Source organism: Monocercomonoides exilis, assembly GCF_001643675.1.
Source record: "Monocercomonoides exilis strain PA203 chromosome Unknown scaffold17-1647472, whole genome shotgun sequence".
Classification (NCBI taxonomy): domain Eukaryota; phylum Preaxostyla; order Oxymonadida; family Polymastigidae; genus Monocercomonoides; species Monocercomonoides exilis.
This window is the reverse complement of record NW_027150562.1, coordinates 1,554,247-1,578,464: the sequence shown is the minus strand read 5'-3', so window position 1 is coordinate 1,578,464 and position 24,218 is coordinate 1,554,247. Positions and strand designations below refer to the sequence as shown.

General features: G+C 33.4%; 4 protein-coding genes across 4 annotated transcripts; 2 read left to right on the top strand and 2 right to left on the bottom strand.

The window, feature by feature from the left end:
• Window positions 1-84: 84 nt before the first annotated feature.
• On the top strand, window positions 85-3,938 carry MONOS_11018 (Autophagy-related protein 4I (Atg4I); the record flags this gene model as incomplete). Its single annotated transcript, XM_067863514.1, has 3 exons — window positions 85-307; window positions 378-718; window positions 805-3,938. 3 exons carry the CDS (start codon window positions 85-87, stop codon window positions 3,724-3,726), a joined length of 3,486 nt encoding a protein of 1,161 aa, XP_067729421.1. The 3' UTR covers window positions 3,727-3,938.
• MONOS_11019 (putative tyrosyl-tRNA synthetase) lies at window positions 3,923-6,105 on the bottom strand. Its single transcript, XM_067863515.1, has 9 exons — window positions 6,035-6,105; window positions 5,734-5,975; window positions 5,484-5,676; window positions 5,330-5,426; window positions 5,166-5,268; window positions 4,895-4,977; window positions 4,678-4,802; window positions 4,412-4,559; window positions 3,923-4,210 (listed from the first exon to the last, which is right to left on the bottom strand). Exons 1-9 carry the CDS (start codon window positions 6,070-6,072, stop codon window positions 4,058-4,060), a joined length of 1,182 nt encoding a protein of 393 aa, XP_067729420.1. The 5' UTR covers window positions 6,073-6,105; the 3' UTR covers window positions 3,923-4,057.
• A 5,149-nt stretch (window positions 6,106-11,254) lies between these two features.
• MONOS_15865 (uncharacterized protein) lies at window positions 11,255-11,707 on the bottom strand (the record flags this gene model as incomplete). Its single annotated transcript, XM_067868765.1, has 1 exon — window positions 11,255-11,707. The coding sequence occupies one exon, from the start codon at window positions 11,705-11,707 to the stop codon at window positions 11,255-11,257; it is 453 nt and encodes a 150-aa protein (XP_067729419.1).
• A 402-nt stretch (window positions 11,708-12,109) lies between these two features.
• Window positions 12,110-13,426, top strand: MONOS_15864 (uncharacterized protein; the record flags this gene model as incomplete). Its single annotated transcript, XM_067868764.1, has 3 exons — window positions 12,110-12,153; window positions 12,221-13,028; window positions 13,109-13,426. The coding sequence occupies 3 exons, from the start codon at window positions 12,110-12,112 to the stop codon at window positions 13,424-13,426; spliced, it is 1,170 nt and encodes a 389-aa protein (XP_067729418.1).
• Between the last annotated feature and the right edge of the window lie 10,792 nt (window positions 13,427-24,218).

Sequence of the window (24,218 nt, the reverse complement as noted above, 5' to 3'; positions counted from 1 at the left end):
GCCACAGAATTGAGTTCTTCAAGCAAAGGAAAAGAAGATTATTAGACATATGGAAAATTAGATCAATTTTATTGGGATGCTAGTATGACGGAGTTTGTTCAGGATTATATCAAAGCGCCAATCAGAAAAATGTGGCAATCAATTAATCAGCCTAAATTCGATCCAAATGATGAGATTGTGATGATGGGGAAGGTATATCACAATGAAAAGCAATTTTACGCTGATGCCATGAATAGAATGTACATCACCTATCGTAGAGGGTTTCATCCAACTTCAAAAGGATTTTCTTCTGATACTGGATTTGGATGTTTGTATTTCATGGGTTATTTTTCATTTTCAAAAAATAGTTAAATTTTGCTAATATGAAATTATTTAAGGCATGATAAGATCTGGCTCTATGATGGTTGGAGAGGCCTTGCAGCGAATATTATTTGGGAGAGATTTCAAAATCGATGATAATTTGTTTCCATATTGTCCTCGTTCTGTTTGGTTTTGTTCGTTATTTTCTGAAGAAATAAGGCCAAATTCCCGTCATCTTCATCCATTTTCTGTACAACATTTGATGGAACTTGGAGAAAAATACGGAAAGCCACAAGGAGAGTGGTTTGCTTCCGGAACAATAGCCAAAGTTTATTCAGAAATAATTGAAAGTTATATTCCTCCTCCTCTCCAAGTTGGTGTTTATGTCTGCAATCCAGGGCTCAACACAATTTTTTTGGTTTCGATTTTATTTTTCTTTTTCAAAATGTTAAAAGGATAAACTTATTGATGTAATTGTCAATTATTGTCTTTTTTAACCAACAGCCAGAAGTCATTTCATTAATGAGAGAGCAGCCAAAGCCTCCAAATCCTTTCATATACAATGACAGTGCAACAAAATCCGAAAAAAAGGCTTATGTTCCTCAATGTCCCACTTGCCCAATCCCAAGCTGTCCTTGCCACGAACAAGAGAGGAAGAACAAAGCAAAGATTATGTCTATGAAGCAAAAAAAGGAAGCATTGAAATTGAAAAAGCGCAAATACAACACTCCCCAAATAAAGTCCATATCGGACAGCCAAGAAGCGGAATTGTCTTCTGTTCATGCAACTCGCTCTGAACCTTCGCTGCTGCTGAACTCAGATGCTTCAGACTCACCTCTCAGTCAGTCATCCAACTCAACCTCGCTCTTCTTTGCCTCTGAAGACATCTCCTCTCCGTCTCTATATCCGACTGTCTCCACCCACATCCTCTCCTTCGAAGGGCAGAATATTCCCCCTCCGCCTGCCACTCCTCCACTCTCCATACTTTCTCTTTCTCCTCCGCCTCCTCCTTCTCGTCCAGTCATCATCCTTCTGCCCACACGCCTCGGAATCAACAAAATACCCCTCTGTCTTCATTCTGTCATCTACGCCCTCTTCAGCCTCCCCTCCTTCTGTGGCATCGCTGGGGGACATCCACACGTCGCCCACTTCTTCTTCGCTGCAATGAAAGTGAAGAACTCTGAAGAAAAAGAAAAAGAAAAGCAATCTGCATCGGTTGCACAGAATTCTTCGTCAACGTCTTCTTCTTCTTCAACTTCTTCTTCAGCCGTGCCGCCTCATCCTCCGAAAAAGAGCCAGCCGTCGAAAGTGATATTGTTCTATTTGGATCCGCACACAACACGCAAGACAGAAAATGTGGAGTGTTGGTGGAGCGACGAGATGGAGCAGAAGATGCAGACAAGCACAATGGATCCTCATTCAGCTGCTGATGAAGAGCAGACATCAGACGAAAGCCCATCTCCTTCGCCCCTCCGACTGCAGAATGGAAGTGCCAGTGCCATTCAGTCAGACGATGGCAGAGCTCTTTCAGCCAAAGAAGATAGCAACAGTCCATCTGCCCTGCCAAAAGAGACAGACGTGACAGAAGCAGCACAATATCTGACACAAAGCAACTTTTGTGGGCTAAATGATTCAGACAGACAGCTCACTCTGACAAATGCAACAGAAGATACTGCTGGCATCAAAGACGAGCAGAACACAGCTGACCAAACATTATCAGAGAAGCCGACTGAACAGATCAGTCTTTTTGAATTGGGAAAGAAGAAGACTCCTGAGCCACCGCCTTCCCAACCTCTTTCTCCTCATTCTTTGGTACCCACACTCGAGCCGTTTAACACTTCATCTGCTTCTTCTTCATCTTCTCAGACTGAAAGAATTCCTCTTTCTTCGTCTGCTCCTTCAGCCACTCCACTTGGAATGGCTGACGAGACTCTTTCTTTATTTACTCCTTCCAATCCTGAGATATTCACTTCACTCACATCCTCTCCATCTTCCACTGCTTCTCCTTCTTCCTCTTCCTCCTCTACCCTCTCAACCTCTTCTCCTTCTTCTCCTTTGATGCCTTCTTTCTCATCACACCATGTTTCATTCGACATCCCACGCGACACAACCGATGCATCTGAATATCAGTCTGATATTCCTTCTCCATCTCATCACTCACACTCCTTTTCTGCTGCTGCCTCTGCCCCTTCTTCTCCAGCCATCCAGCCAATCTCCCACAGCACTCATTCCCTTCCTCCTCTCCCACCCCCTTCGCGCTATTCTGTCTCTCTGAAGTCTGCTCATCTGCCTTCGCTCGGCTCTTTCCCATTCGCAGACGGGGCTCCTGTGCCAAAGTCCCCTCGCGCCACTGTCACACACACCCGCTCTTCATTCTCTGCCAAACCGAGTCGCATGTTTTCGACTGAATGCACAACAACTTCAGTCGAATTATCTCCGCTTTCTGTCAAATCAAAGGATACTTCAACTGCGACTTCTAACTCCTCTTTTGGATATCAATCACAAGTTGTTCACTCATCCTTGTTTTCTTCCTCTTCCTCTTCTTCTTCTTCTTCATTTTCATCCACCGCCAGCACACCCAAGCAGGGCAATGCATGCTTCCCTCCTATTCTGTCTGCCCTTTCGCTCCATCCCTCCAAAAAAGACGAGGTGCACACGATGAGCCTGTCCTCAGTCGATCCGTCGATGTGCCTGTGCTTTGTGGTTCGGAATGAGAAGGAGCTTTCTTCTCTTCAGAAGCAGATCGAGCGGATATTCGACATGGAAGAGGAGAAGCTGATGAATGAGCTGTGTGAAGAGAATGGCAGCGAGGAAGAAGAGGATGAGGAGAAGGATGAGGAAGAAGAGGAGAAGGAAAGTTATGAGGGAGACATTGAAGAAGAGGTGGTGGAAAACACAGCAGAAATACAAAAGAAGATTGAGAAGATTTCAAGTGAAGAGATTCCAATAGACAAGCAGGAGAACTTAAAGAAGATGTTTTCTGAGATTTTGAATAAAAACAAAAATTCATCTCCAAAGGAAGAGAGCGGGGTGATTAATGTTGAGGAAAAAAGAAACAGGCAACTTGCTCGTTTTATTCACTTTCAGAACATATTTTCCGACAGATACGGAACATGTGGATCTGCCAATGCAGCTGTGAGCAATAAGAACAGTTCTCAAAGCAGCAGAAATGGAGGAGATGCAAACAAAGACGAGAAAAAATCAGTTGGCTATTCATTTTCTTCAGTGAATGCGAATGAGCAAGACAGTGTGGCAAAGCAGAAAGCTAATGATAAATTAGTCATTGGCAAGGATAACAACTCTTCGTCTTCTGATTCTTCTTCTTCTTCTTCTTCTTCTTCAGCCTTTGCACCAAGCAAAGGTGAGGACAACTTAAAGATGAAATATGATGATTCTGATAATTTTACTCTTGTTGATTTGAACTGAGTGGTTATGCTTTTCTTCATTTTGCTCTTTGGAATGATTCACTTTCATTGAAGGCTAAAGACATTCTTTAATTGCCTTTCTATTTTTGTGTTGTTATATTATCGTTTATTGTGTAATTAATAATGTCATTTTGTTTTTGTTTTTATTTTATTTTATTTTTCGATTTCGTTTTTTCTATGCGGATATCAGATAAGAGCACGAGTTGACTGCTCCTTTTTCTTTTTTGGGTGTATAATTTAAATAAAAAGGCATAACATGTTCCAAAAAAGAAGAAAAATAAATGCATCTCAGAATAACATCTTTCGATGCAAACGAAAACTGTTCAAAAATTCTACTTCGACGGGACAGAAGATGAAGAGCTTTGTTCTTCCTCTTTGGCTTTTCCTTCTTCGCTCTCTTTCTTCTTTTCTTCAGCAGCTGCTTTGAGCTCAGCTTCTCTGAGAGCAGCATTCTCTTCTGCAATCCTTTCCACATCTTTTTTCAGCTGTTTTATGAAAATGCCATAAATACAGACAGCATTCAACAGAGAAGCAGAAATAATGACAAATATATCCAAAAAGAACACAAAGATTATTTTTGTGAAAAAAATATCTTTTTCAACATTCATTCTCTTTATCCAAAAATGCAACATTTGCAAATATCTCCATTCATTCGACTTTTCCTTTTGCCTCTCCTCTTCTCACACCTGTCTAAGCTCCGGAGTCGACTGGAAGTGTGCTCTGACTGGATCGAGCATCTTGTTGATGGCTTCTGCCATCGCTGGCTTCAGCGCGCCCCACTCAAATGTCTTCGCTTCAACAGCAGCAGTCACTTCTTCGAAGGTGTGATAGTCTCTGCAGTCAGACCCCAGGGAATCCCATCAATGGAAAAGCACATGTTGATTCATTCACCACAAACAGAAATAAAACAGATGACAATTAAAAAGTCTTTGATTCATTGCAAAATACATACGTTTCTCCAATTTTCATGTGGCCCATCACAGGAAGAACCAGGAAGTGAAGCCAGTTAAACAAGGGCGATTCTTCAATTGTGCCTTCTGGGAAATACGCGCTCATGATTTTCAATGTAACAGTTTCCTTTGTTTTAATTGAGATTGCAAAGATTTGATAGAACAATAATTCATTCAAAAAAAATGTTAAAAAGTACATAATAAAATTTTGAGTTAAACCGGATCATCATCCACAAAAATAGCTGACATTGGATTGCTTTTGCTCATCTTTGCTTGCCCTTCTGCTAATCCCATCAGCATGTCTTTAGAAAACAAATAAATAAATTTGGGAAAAGAAATCACAAAGAAAAGATGATGTGTGACGAAGGTTAAAGGATATAGAGAAGAGGAAAAAAAGAGTATAATGTGAATCATAAGCAAAATGGAAAAAATAAATGATAACAAAATTAAATAAGTGTAAGTTTCAATCAAAAAAAATCATATTTCAGACTGTGTGAAAGGATGATTGGTTTCTTCTTTCCTTTTGCATCACCGTATTCACGTGCCAGAACATTAACTTTTCTTTGATCCATTCCAAGTTGGCATATATGAGCCTAAGCACAAAAAAAATTGTTAACATTTAAGAAATGTAAAAAAATATTGTTTGTTTCACACCCCAAGATTGAAAATGTCAGCACATTGCATGCATGGATAAAGTATTTGAGATCCTGAAAGTGAAGACTCATCACTCCTTCCCATGATTTGAGAGCATCTGGATTTTATTGATTAAATAAATCAAGGATCACACAATATTGAATAAATTCAGTACCTTGTCATTCTACTAACAGTAAATGTTTGTGCAATATCCATCACTAATTCCCAGTATTGTGGATTTTTTCCAATAACTTCTGATGCCCATAAAAATTCAACGTTTCCATTTGCTTCTATCCCACATGCTTTCCAAACTTCAATAAAATATTCCCCCAGACGATGTATCTTTTTCATATCTCCTCCAGATTTGTCTTAGCATAAAAAATTTCTCTTTTATTAGATTGAACACTTCACAATAACTTACATACGATTCATTTTGGCGAACCAATCAGCAACCCAAAGGATAAAATGACAGCCATTCTTTGTCAGTGTTCGAACAATATGTGATTTCAGAACTGCTTGTGCAAGGTGCATGCGGCCGCTTGGTTCAAATCCATCGTAGCAAACAATGTTGTCTTCAGTTTTTAACAATTCTCGTAATTCGTCAATTCTAATACATTCTGCAGAAATTGAAAGAATATCTTTCAAGCGTTTTTCGACTTCCTCATCACTATTATCAAATATCAGTTTAAAAAGCAAATAAAATTAATTAATTAATTGCATTCAAACGATTTTCCTTTCTCGATCAATGGTGCAGAATCTGCCATTTCAACTCAAAATCCAATTTATGAATGTACCCAATACAAAATTTAATGACATTGAAAAACAGTATTTATGGGTAGAGTTCATTTTGAGAAATTTTTCACATCAGAAAATATTTAAAAAAGATTTTTCAATAATTGCATATCAAAAGAAAAAAATTATGAATAGAAACAACAAATTATGATTGTTTCAGTTAAGTTTTTCGAATATTCTTATGGAAAATAATTCCAAAAGTTATAAAGGCATCTGTTATAAAAAATTAAATTGTTTTTTTGCATAAACGAATGAGCATGACAATGCACTTCAACATTCCATCTTATTATAAAAATTATTTTTGTGAATTCAAAGTTTGTTTCGAAAAAATTTTATCACTTTTAAATCCTTTTCCATTTTGATTCATATAATAGTAAGTGTCAAAATTTTTTTGAAAAGTTCCTTTTGTTTTATTTTCAAAGAAAACAAAAATTATTTATTTCGATCAGTTTTTTATTAACACTTGCTAAATTTTGCTGTTATTGAAACAAATTCATGGCAATGTTAATATTTCTTAGCTGGTGAATTTTGGTGAGTGGGAACAGAAATTTGATCGAAATATAAAATTTTTTATTTTCTATGAAAATCAAACAAAAGGAACTTTTCAAAAAAATTTAGACAAGTGTTTATAATTGTGGACACTTTCAAAAACTGTGGACAGTTGCATTATCTCAACAACCGTTGATATGGGTGATTTTTTTTGATGTCATAAAAAAAGATCAAAAATTGAAAAAAAATAAAATTATGGGCTGTTGTGATCAATCAATTTTTTTGAAAAGGATTAATTGTTTTTCGAAAATATACAAAAATATCAACAAAATATCCTTTTTGCATTGTTTTTCAGTTAAATATATTTTTCCTGAACATTTTTGAATGATTCATTTTTTATAAAAAAAGAACAATAAAATATTTTTTTCCTAAAAGAATGGTTAACTAATTTTTTTATCATTAAATGTTTTTCAAACGATGTTTATTAAAGAATAAAATTTGACATTATTTATTTATTTATTCTTTTTTCTTTCAGAGATAAAGATTTTTTAAGTTAAAAAAAGTTTATTCATTAAAAATCGATTTATCTTTCATATTAGTTCTCTTTGAAGGAAATATTTTTTGAAAATAACTGATAGACTTATATTGTTGTTACTCAAGGAAAAAATAATTAACATACAATTATTCACAGTAATTGGATTATCATTCAATTTTGAATTATCATTTTTTCAAAAAAAAGTTATGAAAAAATTTCCAACAATGATTTATTATTATGATATGAAAAAAAACAAAAAAGAAAAAAAATGAATAGAAAAGTTAAATTTGTTTTTTTGCAATTGAGAAAATTCTCAAAAATAAAAATCAAAAAAAAAAATGAAAAGAATTATGATATTTCTATTTTTTTGAAAAAACAAATGGAAGGATGGAAATTTTCCAAAGCGAGATGATTCCAATAATCATTCCATTTTTCAGGAATAATTTCTGAAACAATATGATCATTACACTCAATAAACTTTGAAATGGAACTAGGTTTAGAAACATCTTCTTTCACAATGGCCAAAAAATGCCCTTGCTCATAAAGAACACTTGAATGAATAACACATCCAACAAATTCATAAACAACAACATCATCAATAGAACCAGAAGCAAAAAATGAATCTTCAGAGGAAGCCTTTGGATCAAATATTTTTAAATCCTCAGGCCCTAACCCTGAATCAACAAAATGAATAGTAAGAGGAGGAGCTGTAACAGTGAAAAAATCACCAACGTTGAATAAAACACTTAACACTTTTGGAAAATACAAAAAACGAACATATTTCAAAAATTGTCTATCTTTGTGACATGATACACACTCTCCTTCTCTCTTCTCAACTAAAAAAGAATTACAAGTTAATAAATCTTGAAGACAGAAACAACATCTGATCCTCTAATTGTAACAAAAAACTGATCATCCCTTTTTGAAATGGAGTAATCATTACAATGAACACACATTAAAACATTTTGTGAAATGATAGAAAACATATCGTTTATTTCATCACAATTTTTGGAAAGAACTTTGAGAAGTCTTTCAAAAACAACAGACAGTTCTTTTGGCTGATTCTTCCCTCCAAGATAAGTGTCGTAAAATTTATTAATCTGACCTCCATCCCACACATTAAAATTAAACGAAGAGATTCGAAGAAGATGAAACAGCTGCATGAATGTTTTTTGCATACTGTTCATTTTAGAAATGTTTATAAATTTAACATCAAGAGAAGCCATGCATTGACAAATGGCAGAAAGAGAGCACACACTGCCATTGTTTTTCAATCCTCTTTGTGAAGAAAGAAGCATGACAACGCAGGATCTTGAATTAACTTTCGAAGATAATGAAGAAGAAGAAGATGAAGAAGAATTTTGCTTTTTTGATTGTTTAGTAATTTTGGATGAAAAAGTCGAATGTTTTTTGCATTTCTTTGCTTCTTTTTTATTTATGTGAAATGAAGAAGTGGCTTCAAAAGAAATACAAAAATCATTGATATGATGTGTAAATGAAAAAGAATCATTTTCTTCACTTTCTTTGAATATGTTTGTGGAAATTTGAAGAGAAGGTTGTTGCTGTTGCTGTTGATGTTGAGTTAGTAAATTCTGCATTGATGTAATAAATGAAGGAGAAAATGAAGAGGAAGAAGATGATGATGAAGCAGAAGAAATAGAAGATGTAGTGGTAGTAGCAGCAGCAGATGATGATGATGCAGGTGCAGTAGCATGTGCAGATGACTGGGGTGGCTGTGCTGACTGTTCAGAAGCATCACTCGAGGTGGCATTATCAGCAGTGGTGCCAGAAGCAAGCAGTGAATCAGCAGAATACAAAGAGAATGTGGATGACTGGGCGTTTTGCTCAACAGAAGGGAAATGGAATGTACTTTCGATAGGCATCAGGGCAGGAATACGAGCAGAGATCGAGGCAGAAGAATAGAGAGAGGCAGGGTCAGATGCAGAGGAAGAGGAAAAGGAAGAAAAAGAAGAGGAAGAAGCTTTTTTTGTGGTGGATGGAGATGAAGATGTTGAGGAAGAAGGAGACAAAGAAAAAGAAGAAGAAGAAGAAGAAGAGGGAAATGTAAATGTTGAATTTTTCTTTTGCATTGTTTTTTCCACTTCACAAATAATTTTGATAACTTGAGCTAATGAATATGAATAAAATTCGCATTTTTTATTTGTTAAAAATGAATAGTATAAAAATGTCATTATCGATAATAAAAATAAAATAAGTTATAAAAGAAAATCAAAAAGAAATATGCAAACAGTAACACGATTTAATAAAAACGCGGAAAAGAAGATTTCCAAATTCTTCATCAAGCACAAAAGCTTTAAATAACAAAACAGCGCGCTCGTAAGGCATTTTTTTAAAAATGTTAGCAATATATATTGCTTCCGATTTTATTAGTCTTTTGCGCGTGCTGCGATGTACTTTAGTTGTGCTAAACATGATAAAAAAAATAAAATCTCCAGAAAATGAAATTATAATGGAAAGTTATCAATATTATGTTAAAGCCAATATATTAAAAAAAGTTCAATTAATCACTCGTCATAATTTTCAGAACTTATGTTGAAACAAATAAAGAAATATCAAAACAAAAATCAAAAGATCTTTACAAAAAATAATTTTTATGATTAAAATAGCTACTGTTTCTTTAATTGTTTCATTGAATCTTTTTCATCTTTTTGTTGTTGAATGGAAGAAAGAAGAGATTTTGAATGAAAATCAGAATTTGATTGATTTTCAGCAGTTGAAAGAGAAGTTAGATGATAATTTGAATGAGGAAGAGAGAAAGAATAAGAGGAAAGAATTAAAAGAGAAAGAGAAGAAAAGGAGAGAAAAATAAAAGAATAAGAAAAGAAAAGAAAGAGAGAAGAGAGGAAGGAGAGAGGAAGAAGATGAAGAAAAATAGGAATAAGAGGAAATAGAAGAGGAAGACGAGGAAGACGAGGAAGACGAGGAAGACGAGGAAGACAAGGAAGACGAGACAGACGAGGAAGACAAGGAAGACGAGACAGACGAGGAAGACGAGGCATAGGAAGGAGTAGAAAAGCATAAATGGAGACTGTTTTGAAGAGAGATTGAGGAGAGAGAAGCAGAAACATGAACAAGAGAAGCTTTTTGGCGTAACTTCGGAAATAGTTAGGATTATAACTTTATCTGCTGGTATTTTCGGAGACTTCAGAAAGATTTGAGAGGAAAACGGAAGAGGGAGAAGGAGGGCATGCTGCAGAAGATGAAGGGATGGATTGAATAAGGTGAAAAGAGAAGAGAGGGTTGCGAGATTGTGATGGGGGAAATGAGGGAATAACGGAAGACGTCGAAGAAGATTCTCGATTTGATGAGTTGAAAAAGATGCTCCAAAATTAATGCATATTTTGGATGTGTGCAATATTATTCTTTCTTTCTTTCATCTTTTCTTTCTCTCTTCGTTTTTTTAATTTTTTGAAATCTCATCATTTTATTTTTTAGGATGGTAAAATATTTTCTTGTTTTCATTACATTATTCAGGTATTATGATTATCGCTGGGATAATGCGAATACAAGCACATGCATTGCAAAAAGATTGCAGAAGGAGACGAATAAAGGGTATATAGATGAATGAGCAAGAGGAAATAAACGAAATTGATGGAAGAGGAGGGAATTAATGATCTTTGCAATGATTTGAAAAGAAGGAGATGTGATAAAAGAAAAATCAGAAAATTGAAGAAATGGTTGAAGAAGATATTTGATTTGAATTTGAGGAGAAAAAGAGGAAGAGGCGAAAGGTGAAGCGGAAGATTTCAAAAAGAAGATGGTACAGAGTTTTTCATATTTCATATTATATTTTTAATATTTTTGATATACATATCTTTTAATTATTTTTTTTTGTATTTTTGTATTTTTATTTTTGTATTATTGAATATTTTATAAAAATAATAATAGGGGCTTTTGCGCGAACATTCAAAAGCAATGAAAGAAAATGTATTTTTGAAAACGAGCAGAAGATTACAACAGAAGAAAAAGGGATATGGGGAAAGCAGACGATGAAGAAGGGGCAGAAGAAATAGGAAAAGGGATACGGCCACATTAGGATATATTGTTTTATTGCAACAAGAGCAAGGGAAAGAGAAGGAGACAAAGAAGGAAGTGTTTCAGTGAGTGAGTCAAACTCCATTCCTCTCAACTCCCTCGATGCCATTTGTTTCACTCTCCAAATTATCATTTTTCAACGTCTCAACAGCAAATGAGGCATGTTCACCTTCAACCACTACGTCAACCCAAACCTCATGTCTGATGAACAGCTGCTCATTTTCATCAATTTGTGATGCATATGATGGAGGGATTGTTCCTTCTCTGAACAATCTCTTGGCCTCCTTGACAGCCTCAAACACATCATTCATTGGGTGTTGCAGGACAAGGAATGTGAAATGTGAAGGAAATGCAGATGGAAAGTTGTCTCCAGGGAGACAAAACGAAACAGAAAATGGAACGAATACATTCACTTGGTGCGAATGGAATGGATCAAATACAACAGGAACAGAAAATTCATACACTGATGGGATATCAAGTGGAGGGGCCATCTGCACGTATGGCCAATCAAATGCCACTGTTTCCATTAAGCACTGCTCATTCAATGATTGCAATGCTTATTGGGATGGAGGGGGGGTTATGTGTGCAAATATTAAATCGGTTGAAATTGAAAACAATACGTTCAACTCTTGTTCCACAAAAACTAATAGAGGAGGAGGAATGTGCATTTATGCAATTTCATCGTGTGTTCGGATTAGTGGATGCGAGTTCAAAAACTGTCAAGCGATTGATTATGGAGGAGGGTTGAAATTAGATAATTTTAATATTTCAGGGACAAGATGCATTTCAACAGAAAATGAAGGAGGGGAGAGTGCGTGTGTGTTTGACTGCAGTTTCACTTCATGCTCGGTTACTGGAAATGATGGTGGGGGAATGCGTTGTTATAATGTTCCTGTTCAAGTCAAGATAAGGAGCATTCAGTTTATTTCATGCAATGCATCGTCAAATGGGGGAGGATTGAGTGCGGATCCACGTATGACAACAGCGCCAAAAGATGGATATTATTTTTATTTCTTATTTTTTCATGAATGCAAATGCAGAAATGCAGCCAATCCATTTGGGCACGATATGATGTATTATGATCAAAATAATCTCTATTTATCCCAAAATAATCCGTTCAAAGAATGTTACACCACAAACACAGATGACAAGAAAGTGTGCTACGGATACAATGCATCGAATTCGGGGAGTTGGGCATATCAGCATACGGAAAAGAAGGATTGGCTGAAAGATAAAACGTTATATGTTTCTGTGAATGGGAGTGATGGATATGAACTGTGTGGGACAAATGAAACATTTCCTTGTCTGACAGTGAAGAAGGCGTTTGAGATGTGTGAGGTGCAGATAAGCTTGTCATTCACGCTGATGGAAGGGAATCACAAAAGCGAGGTGACAACAATTGCTATTGGGACAAAGAAGATTTCAGTAATTGGGAAAGGAAGGGAAACATGTTCGATTGGAACAGGGGCACTTTCATCATCAGGAGCACTGTTCAGTGTTACGACTGGTCATCTGGAGATGAGTCGGTTGAAGGTTGATTGTAATTCAACAACAGGTACTGCACCGAGTGTGGTTGTGGTGTCTGATGGGAGTGTGTTACTCTCATTGGAGGATGTTGTGATCACCACGAGCAAAACAGGAAACTGTGTGATGTCGTCGTCAGTGTTTGTGGTGCCGCTGTCACAGCTGTCGATGGTTGGTGTGGTGATCAAAGATATGAACGTCTCAAAACCATTGTTCTCTGAGCCAGTTCTATCTATCTTCTTCTTCTTTTTCACCTTCTCAAAAGACAAAGATCCATTCCAAATCATCAGCAGAAAGAAAGCAGAGCTTGAAGCAACTGTGGATGTTGCTTCGGCAGACATCCAGTCTCTTTATCATACCTGCCTTTTCAACTAATAAAACAGAACTTTCGATTTACCATTTAGAGCAAGAGTGCGCAAGAGTGGATTTTTTGGAGGAGAAGAGAGAAGAGGAGATGGTTTCATAAGAAGAAGAAGAAGAGGAGGAGGAGGAGAAGAAGAAGGAGAAGGAAGAAGAAGAATTTTGAGAAGGAAGAGAAGAAGAAGAAGAATTTTGAGAAGGAAGAGGAAGAGGAAGAGGAAAAGGAAAAGGAAAAGGAAGAGGAAAAGGAAGAGGAAAAGGAAAAGGAAAAGGAAAAGGAAGAGGAAGAGGAAGAGGAAGAGGAAGAGGAAGAGGAAGAGGAAGAGGAAGAGGAAGAGGAAAAGGAAAAAAGCGAAAATTAGAAGTCAAGGAAGAAGGATATGATAATAACAATGAATCATATCCATTGTTGTAACATTTTGAATGCAACAAAAGAGGTGACATTTTCTGAGGATCTGAAGAAGCTTCCTTTTCTCAATTAAGTGGAAGCAAAAACCGAAGATAAGAAACATACGATCTTCTTCTCTTCGTCTCCAACACCAATTGAAACGAGGGGAATATTAGCAGCAGAATCAAAATAAAAGTAATCATTTCTTTTTTCATCATCAAAAAAGATCGAAGATGGAAAAAGGAACGGAAGTGACAATGATGAAGTGGATGAAGAAACATTTGCAAATTGTCCGACAGGAAAATGCATGTCTCAGGAGATAGTTTTCCTGTTTGCACAAGTTGTGGACGCTTTTTGTGCCGAAAGAAGCTGTGGGAATTCTTTTGAACAACGCATATTCTGGAGACAACTGTTTATTGTGCTCTTCATGTGGCAAAAATGGATGCTGCCCCCAAAATTACTTTGTCAGTTAGACCTCATTCTTGCAATCTTCATATCCCTGATTTCACACGACCGCTCATATGGCCGTGTGCAGATCTTGTCATGCGTAATAGTCAGATAATCCGAGAGCCTACCTTCAAACAACTTCCAGCATATTCTGCTTCTCCATTTTCGAAGCGTGCTTTTGCGTTGAGAGTTCTGTCGGCAGATGCTATTTGCGTTTATATTTCAAGAGAGGTGAACAAATACTCACGAAGCATTTGAATCCTTTTCCTAATCCTAGTTCCATTCGAAACAGATCGTAGAAAATTCCTCTTTTCAATAATCGCGTTCTTCCTTCTTCAAGCAGAGCATATGACTTTTTTTGAAATATCACAGTTTCATGTCTTTCACTCAAAAATTTCTCATCCTCTAATTTCTTTTTTTTTTCATCAACTTTTTTTTTTGGAGAGAATGTTTTCAAAAAGTGATTCAAGAGAATGAACTTCTTTTATCCACTGTCCCCGTGGAGTGTAGTGTGAAATCATCCTTTCATGTCAAAAACTACTTCCAATTACTTCTCCAGCTAACGATTTCATTAATCCTTCTGAAAGAACAAATATTCATTTACGTTCATTGTTATTGAATAATAATTACTCTGTGTAGATTTATGATTGTCTAAATCAGAAAAATGCATTTCAATTGTACTGCTTCCTCAGTTGAATGCGAATATTATATTTTATAAAATTTTCAAAGCAGAATTTGTTTTAATTAATTTAAAGGGGATATTAATACATTATCTTTTTGCTTTTCTTCAAAGAAAAAAATCTTTTATCCCATAAGAAGGTTGCAATCATAATGAATTTTTCAACATCAAATCTTCAACGATCAACTCTTCATTCAAGAGCAGATGTTTTGTGGGAAGAGGTTGAGCGCATTGGGGGAAAAGACAAGGTGGAACTGTTGCTGTATATCCTCACAAGGTACCGCCGCGCAGCATCTTTTGCGGAAGAAGTGAAAAAGAGGATAAATGGTGTGGTTCTTTATTTTTTTGATTTCAAAGTTATGTAAAAATTCATTTATATGCACTTTAATAATGATTTGTTTTTATTTTTATTAAATGCAAACGTGAAAATAGGAGAGTATCATGAACTTCTTGAAGAGCTAGCAACAGCCTACAATAATGCCCCAGTTCACACTCAAACGACAATGTTGCAAGCTTTATCAAAACATCACAATTGCGATCGTTTGCTTTCATTTGGGTATGACGTGACCCAAGGAAAAATAAATCATGCAAAGCAAACAAGAAAAAAAAACCGAGACGAAATAAAAATCCCCATACCTCCAAAAATTCCTTCATGTCGAAAAGGTATTTGGTTTTCATTCATTTCATTTCTATGTTTGTGTCTGATTTTTATTTTCTAAAGGCTTGAATTATTCAGATTGGTGCGTGGGGAATGAATGGATGAAAAACCATTCATCAGAAATTTCATCATCAATTACGAAAAAGAAAAAGCAAAAATATGAAAATTATGAAGAGAGCTTGGACGAAGAAATATGGAATAAAGAAATAAAGATAAAGCCGGAACTCAATTTGAAACCCAAATTACATATTAACATTACGAAATCGGAAATAGATCGTCATGTCGCTCACATTAAAGATAATAAACTGCATCAACATGTTAACTCATTGACTGATCAGTCAAAAAATGTCAACAGAAAATCCTCAACATCCAGCAATTTATCAGTCAAGAACCAAAATTTTGATGACGGAAATCTTCTTCATGCTCCTCCTTCGCCTACACTTGTGAAGCCTCATGAACTTCGATATTTTTTAGAAAAGAATTTGAAACATCAAAATGCTCGGACATTAGAAATCAAAAAATTAGATCATTTAATTAGTACGGATTCGTCCAGTTCAAAATTAATGCTTCATCACGATGTTCAAGAAGAAAGATATTTCAATCCTGCATCAACGTCTTCATTCGTCTCACCAATTCTTATTCAAAAGTTCACGAAAAACACTGAATCAATACAAGATAATAAAACCTGTTTTCGGAGCGAAATGTGTTTTGATTCAACGAACTCAAATATCAGCAAAGAAGAAAAAGAAACAAAAGAAAGGAACGAAAATTGTGGAATAAAAACTAATAAATCAATTGCAATCAAAGAGCAGGCAATTGTTAATAGCGATAATTTCATCACCAAAAGGTTGGGGCTTAGGAATTTAGGGAACACTTGTTACCTTTCATCTATTCTTCAATGTTTATCAACAGTTATGCATTCCGGTATAATAAAGGAAAATAACAACGTGAGAAGTGGAATTTCTGCGGAGTTGATAAACGTTTGCAATGAGCTCATTTGCAATCACTCACCTATTTCATCTTGGACATCAGAATTAATTGATAAGTGGGACATTTCGTTTTCGCGAGGCAAAAGACAGCAGCAAAATGTTTGTGAAGCATTTGATCATTTAATGGAAATGCTTTTGAAAGACGATTTGGTTGACAAACAATTGACGAGCGTAGATGGGTCAATTTTCAAGAAATGTTTGAAATGCGGCACTTTGTCGTCAAGCAGTTTAGGTTTTTCTAATTATGTGATTATCAACAATGCTTCAATTTACACAGGATTCATCAACTTTTTTGCAAAAGAAAAAATGAGGCACCCAAACAGAGTGTTCTGCGAAATATGTCAGGAAAAGTGTGAATTTCAAAAATGGAATGTCATATCAAAATTTCCGAAACTATTAGGGATATCTCACGAATGCAATTATTCTCCCAACGTCATTCCCCCAAAGATGATAATTTTTGATACAGATGAAAATAACTGTCAAACTGTTCACAAGTCGTGCAATGAACATTTTTCAAGAATCAGTACTTCAGTTAAATCAATTCAAAATGCATGTTACAAGTTTATGGGACAAATTCTTTTCAAAAGAATAGACCAAAACCATGGCCACTACATATCATTTGTTCTTTCAGAGGATGGACCAAAAGAATATTGGACTATCTGTAATGATGGTTGTACTCGTTCTGTGAGAAGAGAAGAATATAATTCCAGTTGGAAATCATTGTTCAATGAAGGATTTAGACCATCATTCTCACTTTATTTAATTGAAGAATCTTCCACTCACATTAACAATTTGTTCAAAGGAGGAATTGATGATATTTCTTTAAATTCGTTTGCAAAATCAATTGATTCTTCATCTCAACCGTTCGAAACTCAACAAACAATTTCTTCTAATTTTCCAAACAATAAAACAAAAAATTGCAACTCTTCAAACATTTCATGTTCATCATCTTCATCAATTCAATCTTCATTTCAACCAATAAGAAATCTCAATCTTTCACCAACTGATAAAAACGGGAAGTTGACAACTTCATTATTCTATGATCATAATCCAAATCCTATCAATTCATCTATTTCTTTTTTTTCAAATCCAGAAAAAGATTTATTATCCTCACGTACATCCTTTTCACCTCCTTCAAATCTCACTTCAACTTTGTCAACTTCTCCTTCTCAAAAGCTTAATTTTAAAAACAATCAGATTATTACCTCTGTTTATTCGGTTGGAAATCCATTGGTAGAAAAGTCAATTTTGAAATATAAAACAAGGAGGGATTCTGAAACAACAAATGAAATCGAAGATGATTATAAACGTGTTGTTAGCCTGTATAATAAAGAAATCATTTCACCTTCCACTATTCACACTACCACTCCACTCATCTCAAACAATGTTCAGATGCAGAATTACACTTCAACAAAAGGAAATGCTTCTTCAAAATCACCTCACTTATTTCTTTCGCCAAAAGCTCAAAATGCTGTGCTCGATTCATTTCACCATTCGTTGCAATCAGTTGAAAACTCATCGAATATTCTTTTTCATTCGAATTTTTCAGGCAAAATAAATTCACATCACACAACTCCTTCGTTTTGTTCGAGGAAACCATCATGTTCTTCCCTTGCATTATTTTCTAATGAAAACGACAATTCTTCAAAACCAGAACTTAACAAATCAATTCACTCAACATTTCATGACAATAAAAAGGCAATCAACCCTTTATCATCTTCATTTAAAAGTGAAAAATCCTCAACTCTTCCATTCTCTTCCTCACTTGATTCAGCTTCAAATTCTTCATCTAAACTCCGCAAAATCTCATCTGTTTCAAAAGGAGCTCAATTTTCATCAATCAATAGCAACATTTTTTCCTCTGTTTCTAAAAACACATCTTCAACTTTTCTTCAACAGAATTTGTTCACAAATTCAAGGCATGTCCCACAAATTTTTTCTCCTGAGGAAAAAAGACTAATATTCATTCCAAAAAATCAGCTTTGGAAAGATTTTGTTAATGAAACAAGTATCAAACTATCATTATCATACTTTTACAAACTTACAAAAAATTTTGTAAAAGCAAGGAAAAGGACGGACATGTGTGGTTATTGTCAGCATTTACAATCTTTAGAAAAGAAACATCAATTATCCAATTCCTCACAAATTCTGACCGAAAAGGAATTATCGACAATGAAATCTTTAAAGGAACATAAACTATTTGCAAATTGGCAAAGGGAATACTACAATAATTGCGTTCATAATGTCAAAGAAGGTGAAGTTGTTTGTGTATTTGATTTTAAAGAAAAATGGAAGCTTCCACTTCGAAACGTTCAACTTCAGCAAGAATTCTACCAGTACAACCAAATATCTCAATTTACAGTTATCACATATCAATTTGTTGATTGTCATTTATCCAAATATACTTATAACTTTTTCTCTCATTGCTTAACCAATGATCATCGCTTCGTTATTGATTGTCTCGAATCTATTTTCAAAAGGCCTGCTTACAATAATGTGAAAACAGTCAAATTTTTTTGTGATTCTGGTCCACATAATAGGAACCGATTCTTGTTGAGTTTTATTCTTTCTCCAAACTCACAAGTTTTTCACAAAAAAAATACAGAGCTGAATTTCTTTGCAGAGCATCATGGCAAAAATGTCTGCGATGGAGAATTCGGAACTTTGGTTAACTTAATAAACAATAACGTGGATGAAAATATTGAAACACTTCCTCAGTTGTTGTCTTTCTTTTCAGCTCATTTCAACTCTTCAAAATTCTGTGGCAATCGAAGACTGGCTAATGAACATCAACAACAAATTTCATCAAACATCCTTCAAAATGACATGAAAAGAATAATTCATCAAAGATTTTTCGAAGAATACATACCATCAAACAGATCCGTTTGGCCCTCATTGATAATTGATCACATGAAATGTTATTTGTGCTTCGAAAGAAAAGGAAAATGCATATCTGCTTCGGTGAGCAGTCATTTATCTCAGCGAGCTTTAATTGAGGTGAAAACAGTGTTCAAGAAAGAAAAAACTACAAACGAAAGAAAAACTTTTGATAACCAAATCAAACCAACAAACGCTTTTTCGTTGTCAAGGACTACAAAAGAATTATTTGAAAAAAGGCATGTTCTTGTTCGAGATTGTTCTGTTTTTGATTCGATTTCTTTTTTTAATAATTGTTCTTGTAATAAATGCAATAATTCTTTGTTGGGGAAAGGTTTTGGTGGTTTCAATTGTTGCGGTGTTTGTGATGCTTTTGGTTTTTGTAATATTTCAAACAATTCTTTTCAAGATTTTTCCTTTAATTCTTCTGATTCTTGCTGTTCTTCAACATTTAACACATAACGAGGCATCATTGCGCATGCTCAGCCAACTTCATAAAGGGTTTGAGGTTGGACATGACAACAGGCAATATATATGAAAGCGGTTGCTTTCATATACGGACTTGGATACGGCCTGTTGCCTCCCAGGTGCGCGATTTAAACAATTATTGATATTCAAAAAACAACTCCGATAATGATAAACACTTTTCAATAAATATTGTTCTCTCTTCTCTTATCTTCTCTTCTCTTATCTTCTCTTCTCTTCTCTTCTCTTCTATTCTCTTCTATTCTCTTCTATTTTCTTCTCTTCTCTTCACTTTTCTTCTATTCTCTTCTATTCTCTTTTCTTCTCTTCTCTTCTCTTCTCTTCTATTCTCTTCTATTTTCTTCTATTTTCTTCTCTTCTCTTCTCTTCTCTTCTATTTTCTTCTCTTCTCTTCTCTTCTCTTCTATTTTCTTCTCTTCTCTTCTATTCTCTTCTATTTTCTTCTCTTCTCTTCTCTTCTCTTCTATTTTCTTCTCTTCTCTTCTATTCTCTTCTATTTTCTTCTCTTCTCTTCTCTTCTCTTCTCTTCTCTTCTCTTCTCTTCTCTTCTCTTCTATTCTCTTCTATTTTCTTCTCTTCTCTTCTCTTCTCTTCTATTTTCTTCTATTCTCTTCTATTCTCTTCTATTCTCTTTTCTTCTCTTCTCTTCTCTTCTCTTCTCTTCTCATTTTTCATCTTTTCATATATTTTTTCAGTGTTGACCTTTCTTATTGTCTTTGTTTTTGCACACTTATCCCTATCCTTTCCTTTTTATTTATCTTCTTTTCCTTTTTTCTTTTAATATTTATCATGAATTCAACTTGTTCTTTTTTTGTTTTTTTCTTGATTTTCGTCATTAAATTTTTCAATCACCTTTCCCAACAATTTCCTTTTTCTCTTTTTCTTTTTGTTTTCGTTTGTTCTGTTTCTTAAAGTCTCCACAATAATTCTTTTTTTTTCATTTTTTATTTCATTTCTTCAGTTTCTCGTTATTTTTCAAAAATTTTTTCCTTCATGTATTTTCATCCCCAATTTTATTTTATTTTTTATTATCATTGACATTTATCTGTAAGTCTTTATTTTTTCCTTCTCTTTCACTTTATTTTCTTTTTTTATATCCAAATTTAATGTTTTTTATCCAAACATCTAATATCCAATTTTTCATTTGTTATCTGTTTTTATCTTTTATTATCCATGTTTTTTTTCAATATTCCATTTTTTCTCTGATTTTTCTTTCATTTTATTCTTTTGTCAATTCTTTCCTATCCTTTCAGTGTTTTATATTCCGTTTATTGCTATGTTCATTCTTTTCTTCTCCTTTGATTTTTTCTCCCTTTTTCATTTTTTGTTTTTGTATTTTTATCAATTCTTTTTTTTTTCGAATTGATATAACAATTTTCTTTTTTTTATATTTTCTATTCTTTTCAAGCATTTGTTTGATTGTTTTTTGTTTTTGTCGATCTCGATAATGAATATTTGTTATTGCATAAGATGTTTTTCTGATATTCATATTTGTCTTTTTCGTTTTTAATTTATCTGACTATCTATCTCTCTATCTCTCTATCTCTCTCTTTGTTTATTTGTTTATTTATTCAATTGGTTAAATGTTCATTTTAAATTTGATGTTTTTGTTATTGTTATTTTGTTATTACAGAGAATCTCGAACAAATAGCGCATCTTGAAAATATTTCTTTTGGACCCATGCACAATTAATGCATTTGTTGAATGGAATTGATTATCAATTCATTAATTTTCGTCATGCTTTTCTTTCTTTCTTTTTCATTTTTTTTCTCAACTAACAGCTCATCGAGAATTGAGACTTCCTGAAGCGAGTGAACCAACGATGAACAACAAATAGCATCTAATGTTAAATCAAGGTTTATGAGATATTGCAGTTTATTGTTTGGATCAAACTTGGTGACATTTTTCGAACAAAATGACTTTTTTTTATTAATGTTCTTTATTTGATGGAATGAAAGTGAAATCGTTATTCGTTTTCATTATAACCAGTCTTGTTGCAAGGATTTCTTTTTTAAGTGATTATTCATTGAAAGAAAGTACTGCTGTTGCAGTTCATTCACGTATTTTCCGAAATGAAGTTACCAAATTTCTTGGATAAATAATTCCGACATTTTTTAAATTCAAGTTTTTGAAAACACAAAGATGCACATTATCAAGTACTTTTTAAGAACTTTATTCAACATTAAAAAATAACCAATTATTTTTTATCATTTTCAAAATAAAAGTTGTAATTTTTTGTTAAAAAACCAGTAAGATAGAGTTTTTTTAACTGATAAATATTTAATATGGTTATGATCAAATGTCGTATTTTTTTATGATATCAAAAAAAATCACCCATATCGTCAGGACCAGTTTTACGAAAATTACCCAAACACTCTTCATTTCCTTTAACAACTTATACAAATCGTTTTGATTTTTACAGTAAACTGCTCACAAACGAAGATTTCTTAGAAAAGTTGGAAGAAGATATTTTTACACGAACAAGTGCGAAATGTTCTGAAGCCCAAGAAGAAACAGAAAACATTGAAGAAACTTTTTTATTTTAGTCAAAGAAGAAAAGAGTTTATCGAAGAATTTTGCATGACGACGTAGATACTATCGAAGGTAAAAATTCTACAAATCAAAGTTCAGGAAAAAGAAAAATTAGAAGACTATTTGACCCTTGTTTTGCTTGTTTTTGCTTATTGAGTCTGTATTTTTTGTATTTTTTTCACTTCATAAATTTGGTGCTAATAAAAACACTAACCTTATAATTTTTAATAATTTTTATTGAGTTGGACGAAAGATAAAAACTATTCTCATTTGTTCACATTTAATGAGAGAATAATTGGGTTAATTATCTTAATACAATTATCAACCGTTGTTGAGACAATGCCATCGTCCACAGTAATTGAAAGTGTCCACCATTATTAACACTGACCATATATCATTTTAATGAAGAACCTAAAATAATCGTTGTTGATTGAAATGCAATAAAAAAAATAAATGTTGTCAATTTTTAGATTAAAAATTCACATATCTGTTTCAAATTTGATATATGTGAGAAAATACGAACTTTTTAGCTTTTTTTTTTTCCAAAGCACAAAAAAAATGATTCATTCATAACTTTATTAAATTCTCTCAGATTTCTAAATAAAATGAATATTTAATTCTGAAAATTAGTATTATAAAAAAAATAACAAACTTCTTTGTTATCTCACACATATTTCTTAAATTTAACCCATTTTATTTGAATTTTTTGACCACAAAAAGTTAATCAAAAGTGAAGAATTTCTAAATATTAATTGGGCCTCTGAGCCACCATTGAAAACAAAATTATTCGTCAGACATTTGATTACTACACCATTTGTTATTCAAATTTGGTAAACTAATTATTCGATTTTGGTAAACTAATTATTCAAAATTGTCAAACTTTTTATTCGAAATTAATAAACTTCTTATTCAAAATTAATAAATTTGAGTATTTTTATAAAAAAATTTATTTGTGAAAAATTGGTTTTTAGCTGATTGTTAGAAAATGATAAAAATATTATATTTTTTCATTATTAATAAAAAGGATGAGATATTGAACCTCTAATATTATTATTTGTCGAAATACATGAAAATTTTTGATTTCAAATGACTTTTCTTGAATGAATGATGCATAATCGGACAATATGAGGTGAATTCATTTGAAAAAATTCCGATTTCCATGATGATGATTTTTTTCTGAAAAATCGGAAAATTTTCAAATGAATTCACCTCATATTGTCCGATTATGCATCATTCATTCAAGAAAAGTCATTTGAAATCAAAAATTTTCATGTATTTCGACAAATAATAATATTAGAGGTTCAATATCTCATCCTTTTTATTAATAATGAAAAAATATAATATTTTTATCATTTTCTAACAATCAGCTAAAAACCAATTTTTCACAAATAAATTTTTTTATAAAAATACTCAAATTTATTAATTTTGAATAAGAAGTTTATTAATTTCGAATAAAAAGTTTGACAATTTTGAATAATTAGTTTACCAAATTAGAATAATAAATAGTGCAAGATTATTTTTTGTTTAAATAAATTACCTCATGATTCAGATGGAAAAAATAACAAGTTTCAATTTTTGATTTGAAATATTTTCAAATGGAATAAATTCTTTTATCTTTGAAAGAAACGAAACATCTCTGATTTGTCAGTTACAAATGAAAAAACGATATCACTGGTAAGGCGAATGAAGGTTTAATGAAAATACATGAAGTTAAATGTATCTCTATGCTTTTTATTGTACGTTTATCAATACAAAAAAAAAAAAAAAAAAAAAAATACACAAAGTGAATATTTCATTTTTAACTCTATTGCATTTATTCGCCTTGAGATCGAAGAAAAATTAAAAAATGAGAAAAGACAAATAGATATCAAAAAAAGTTGTTCTCAATTATCGAGAAAAAAATATTAATCTCTCAATTGGATAAAAATTAAAAAAAGAATAAATGGGATTATCCCATCAGAAATATCAAATGTTTTACGGTAATATTTTGATTGCTTATTTCAGCTTTCTCTTTCAATATTTAAATTTTTAATCGTATGAATGCTTTATTGTTATTATATAGCCGCAAAAGTTCGTCCAGGTTACCAGATCCGTGCTC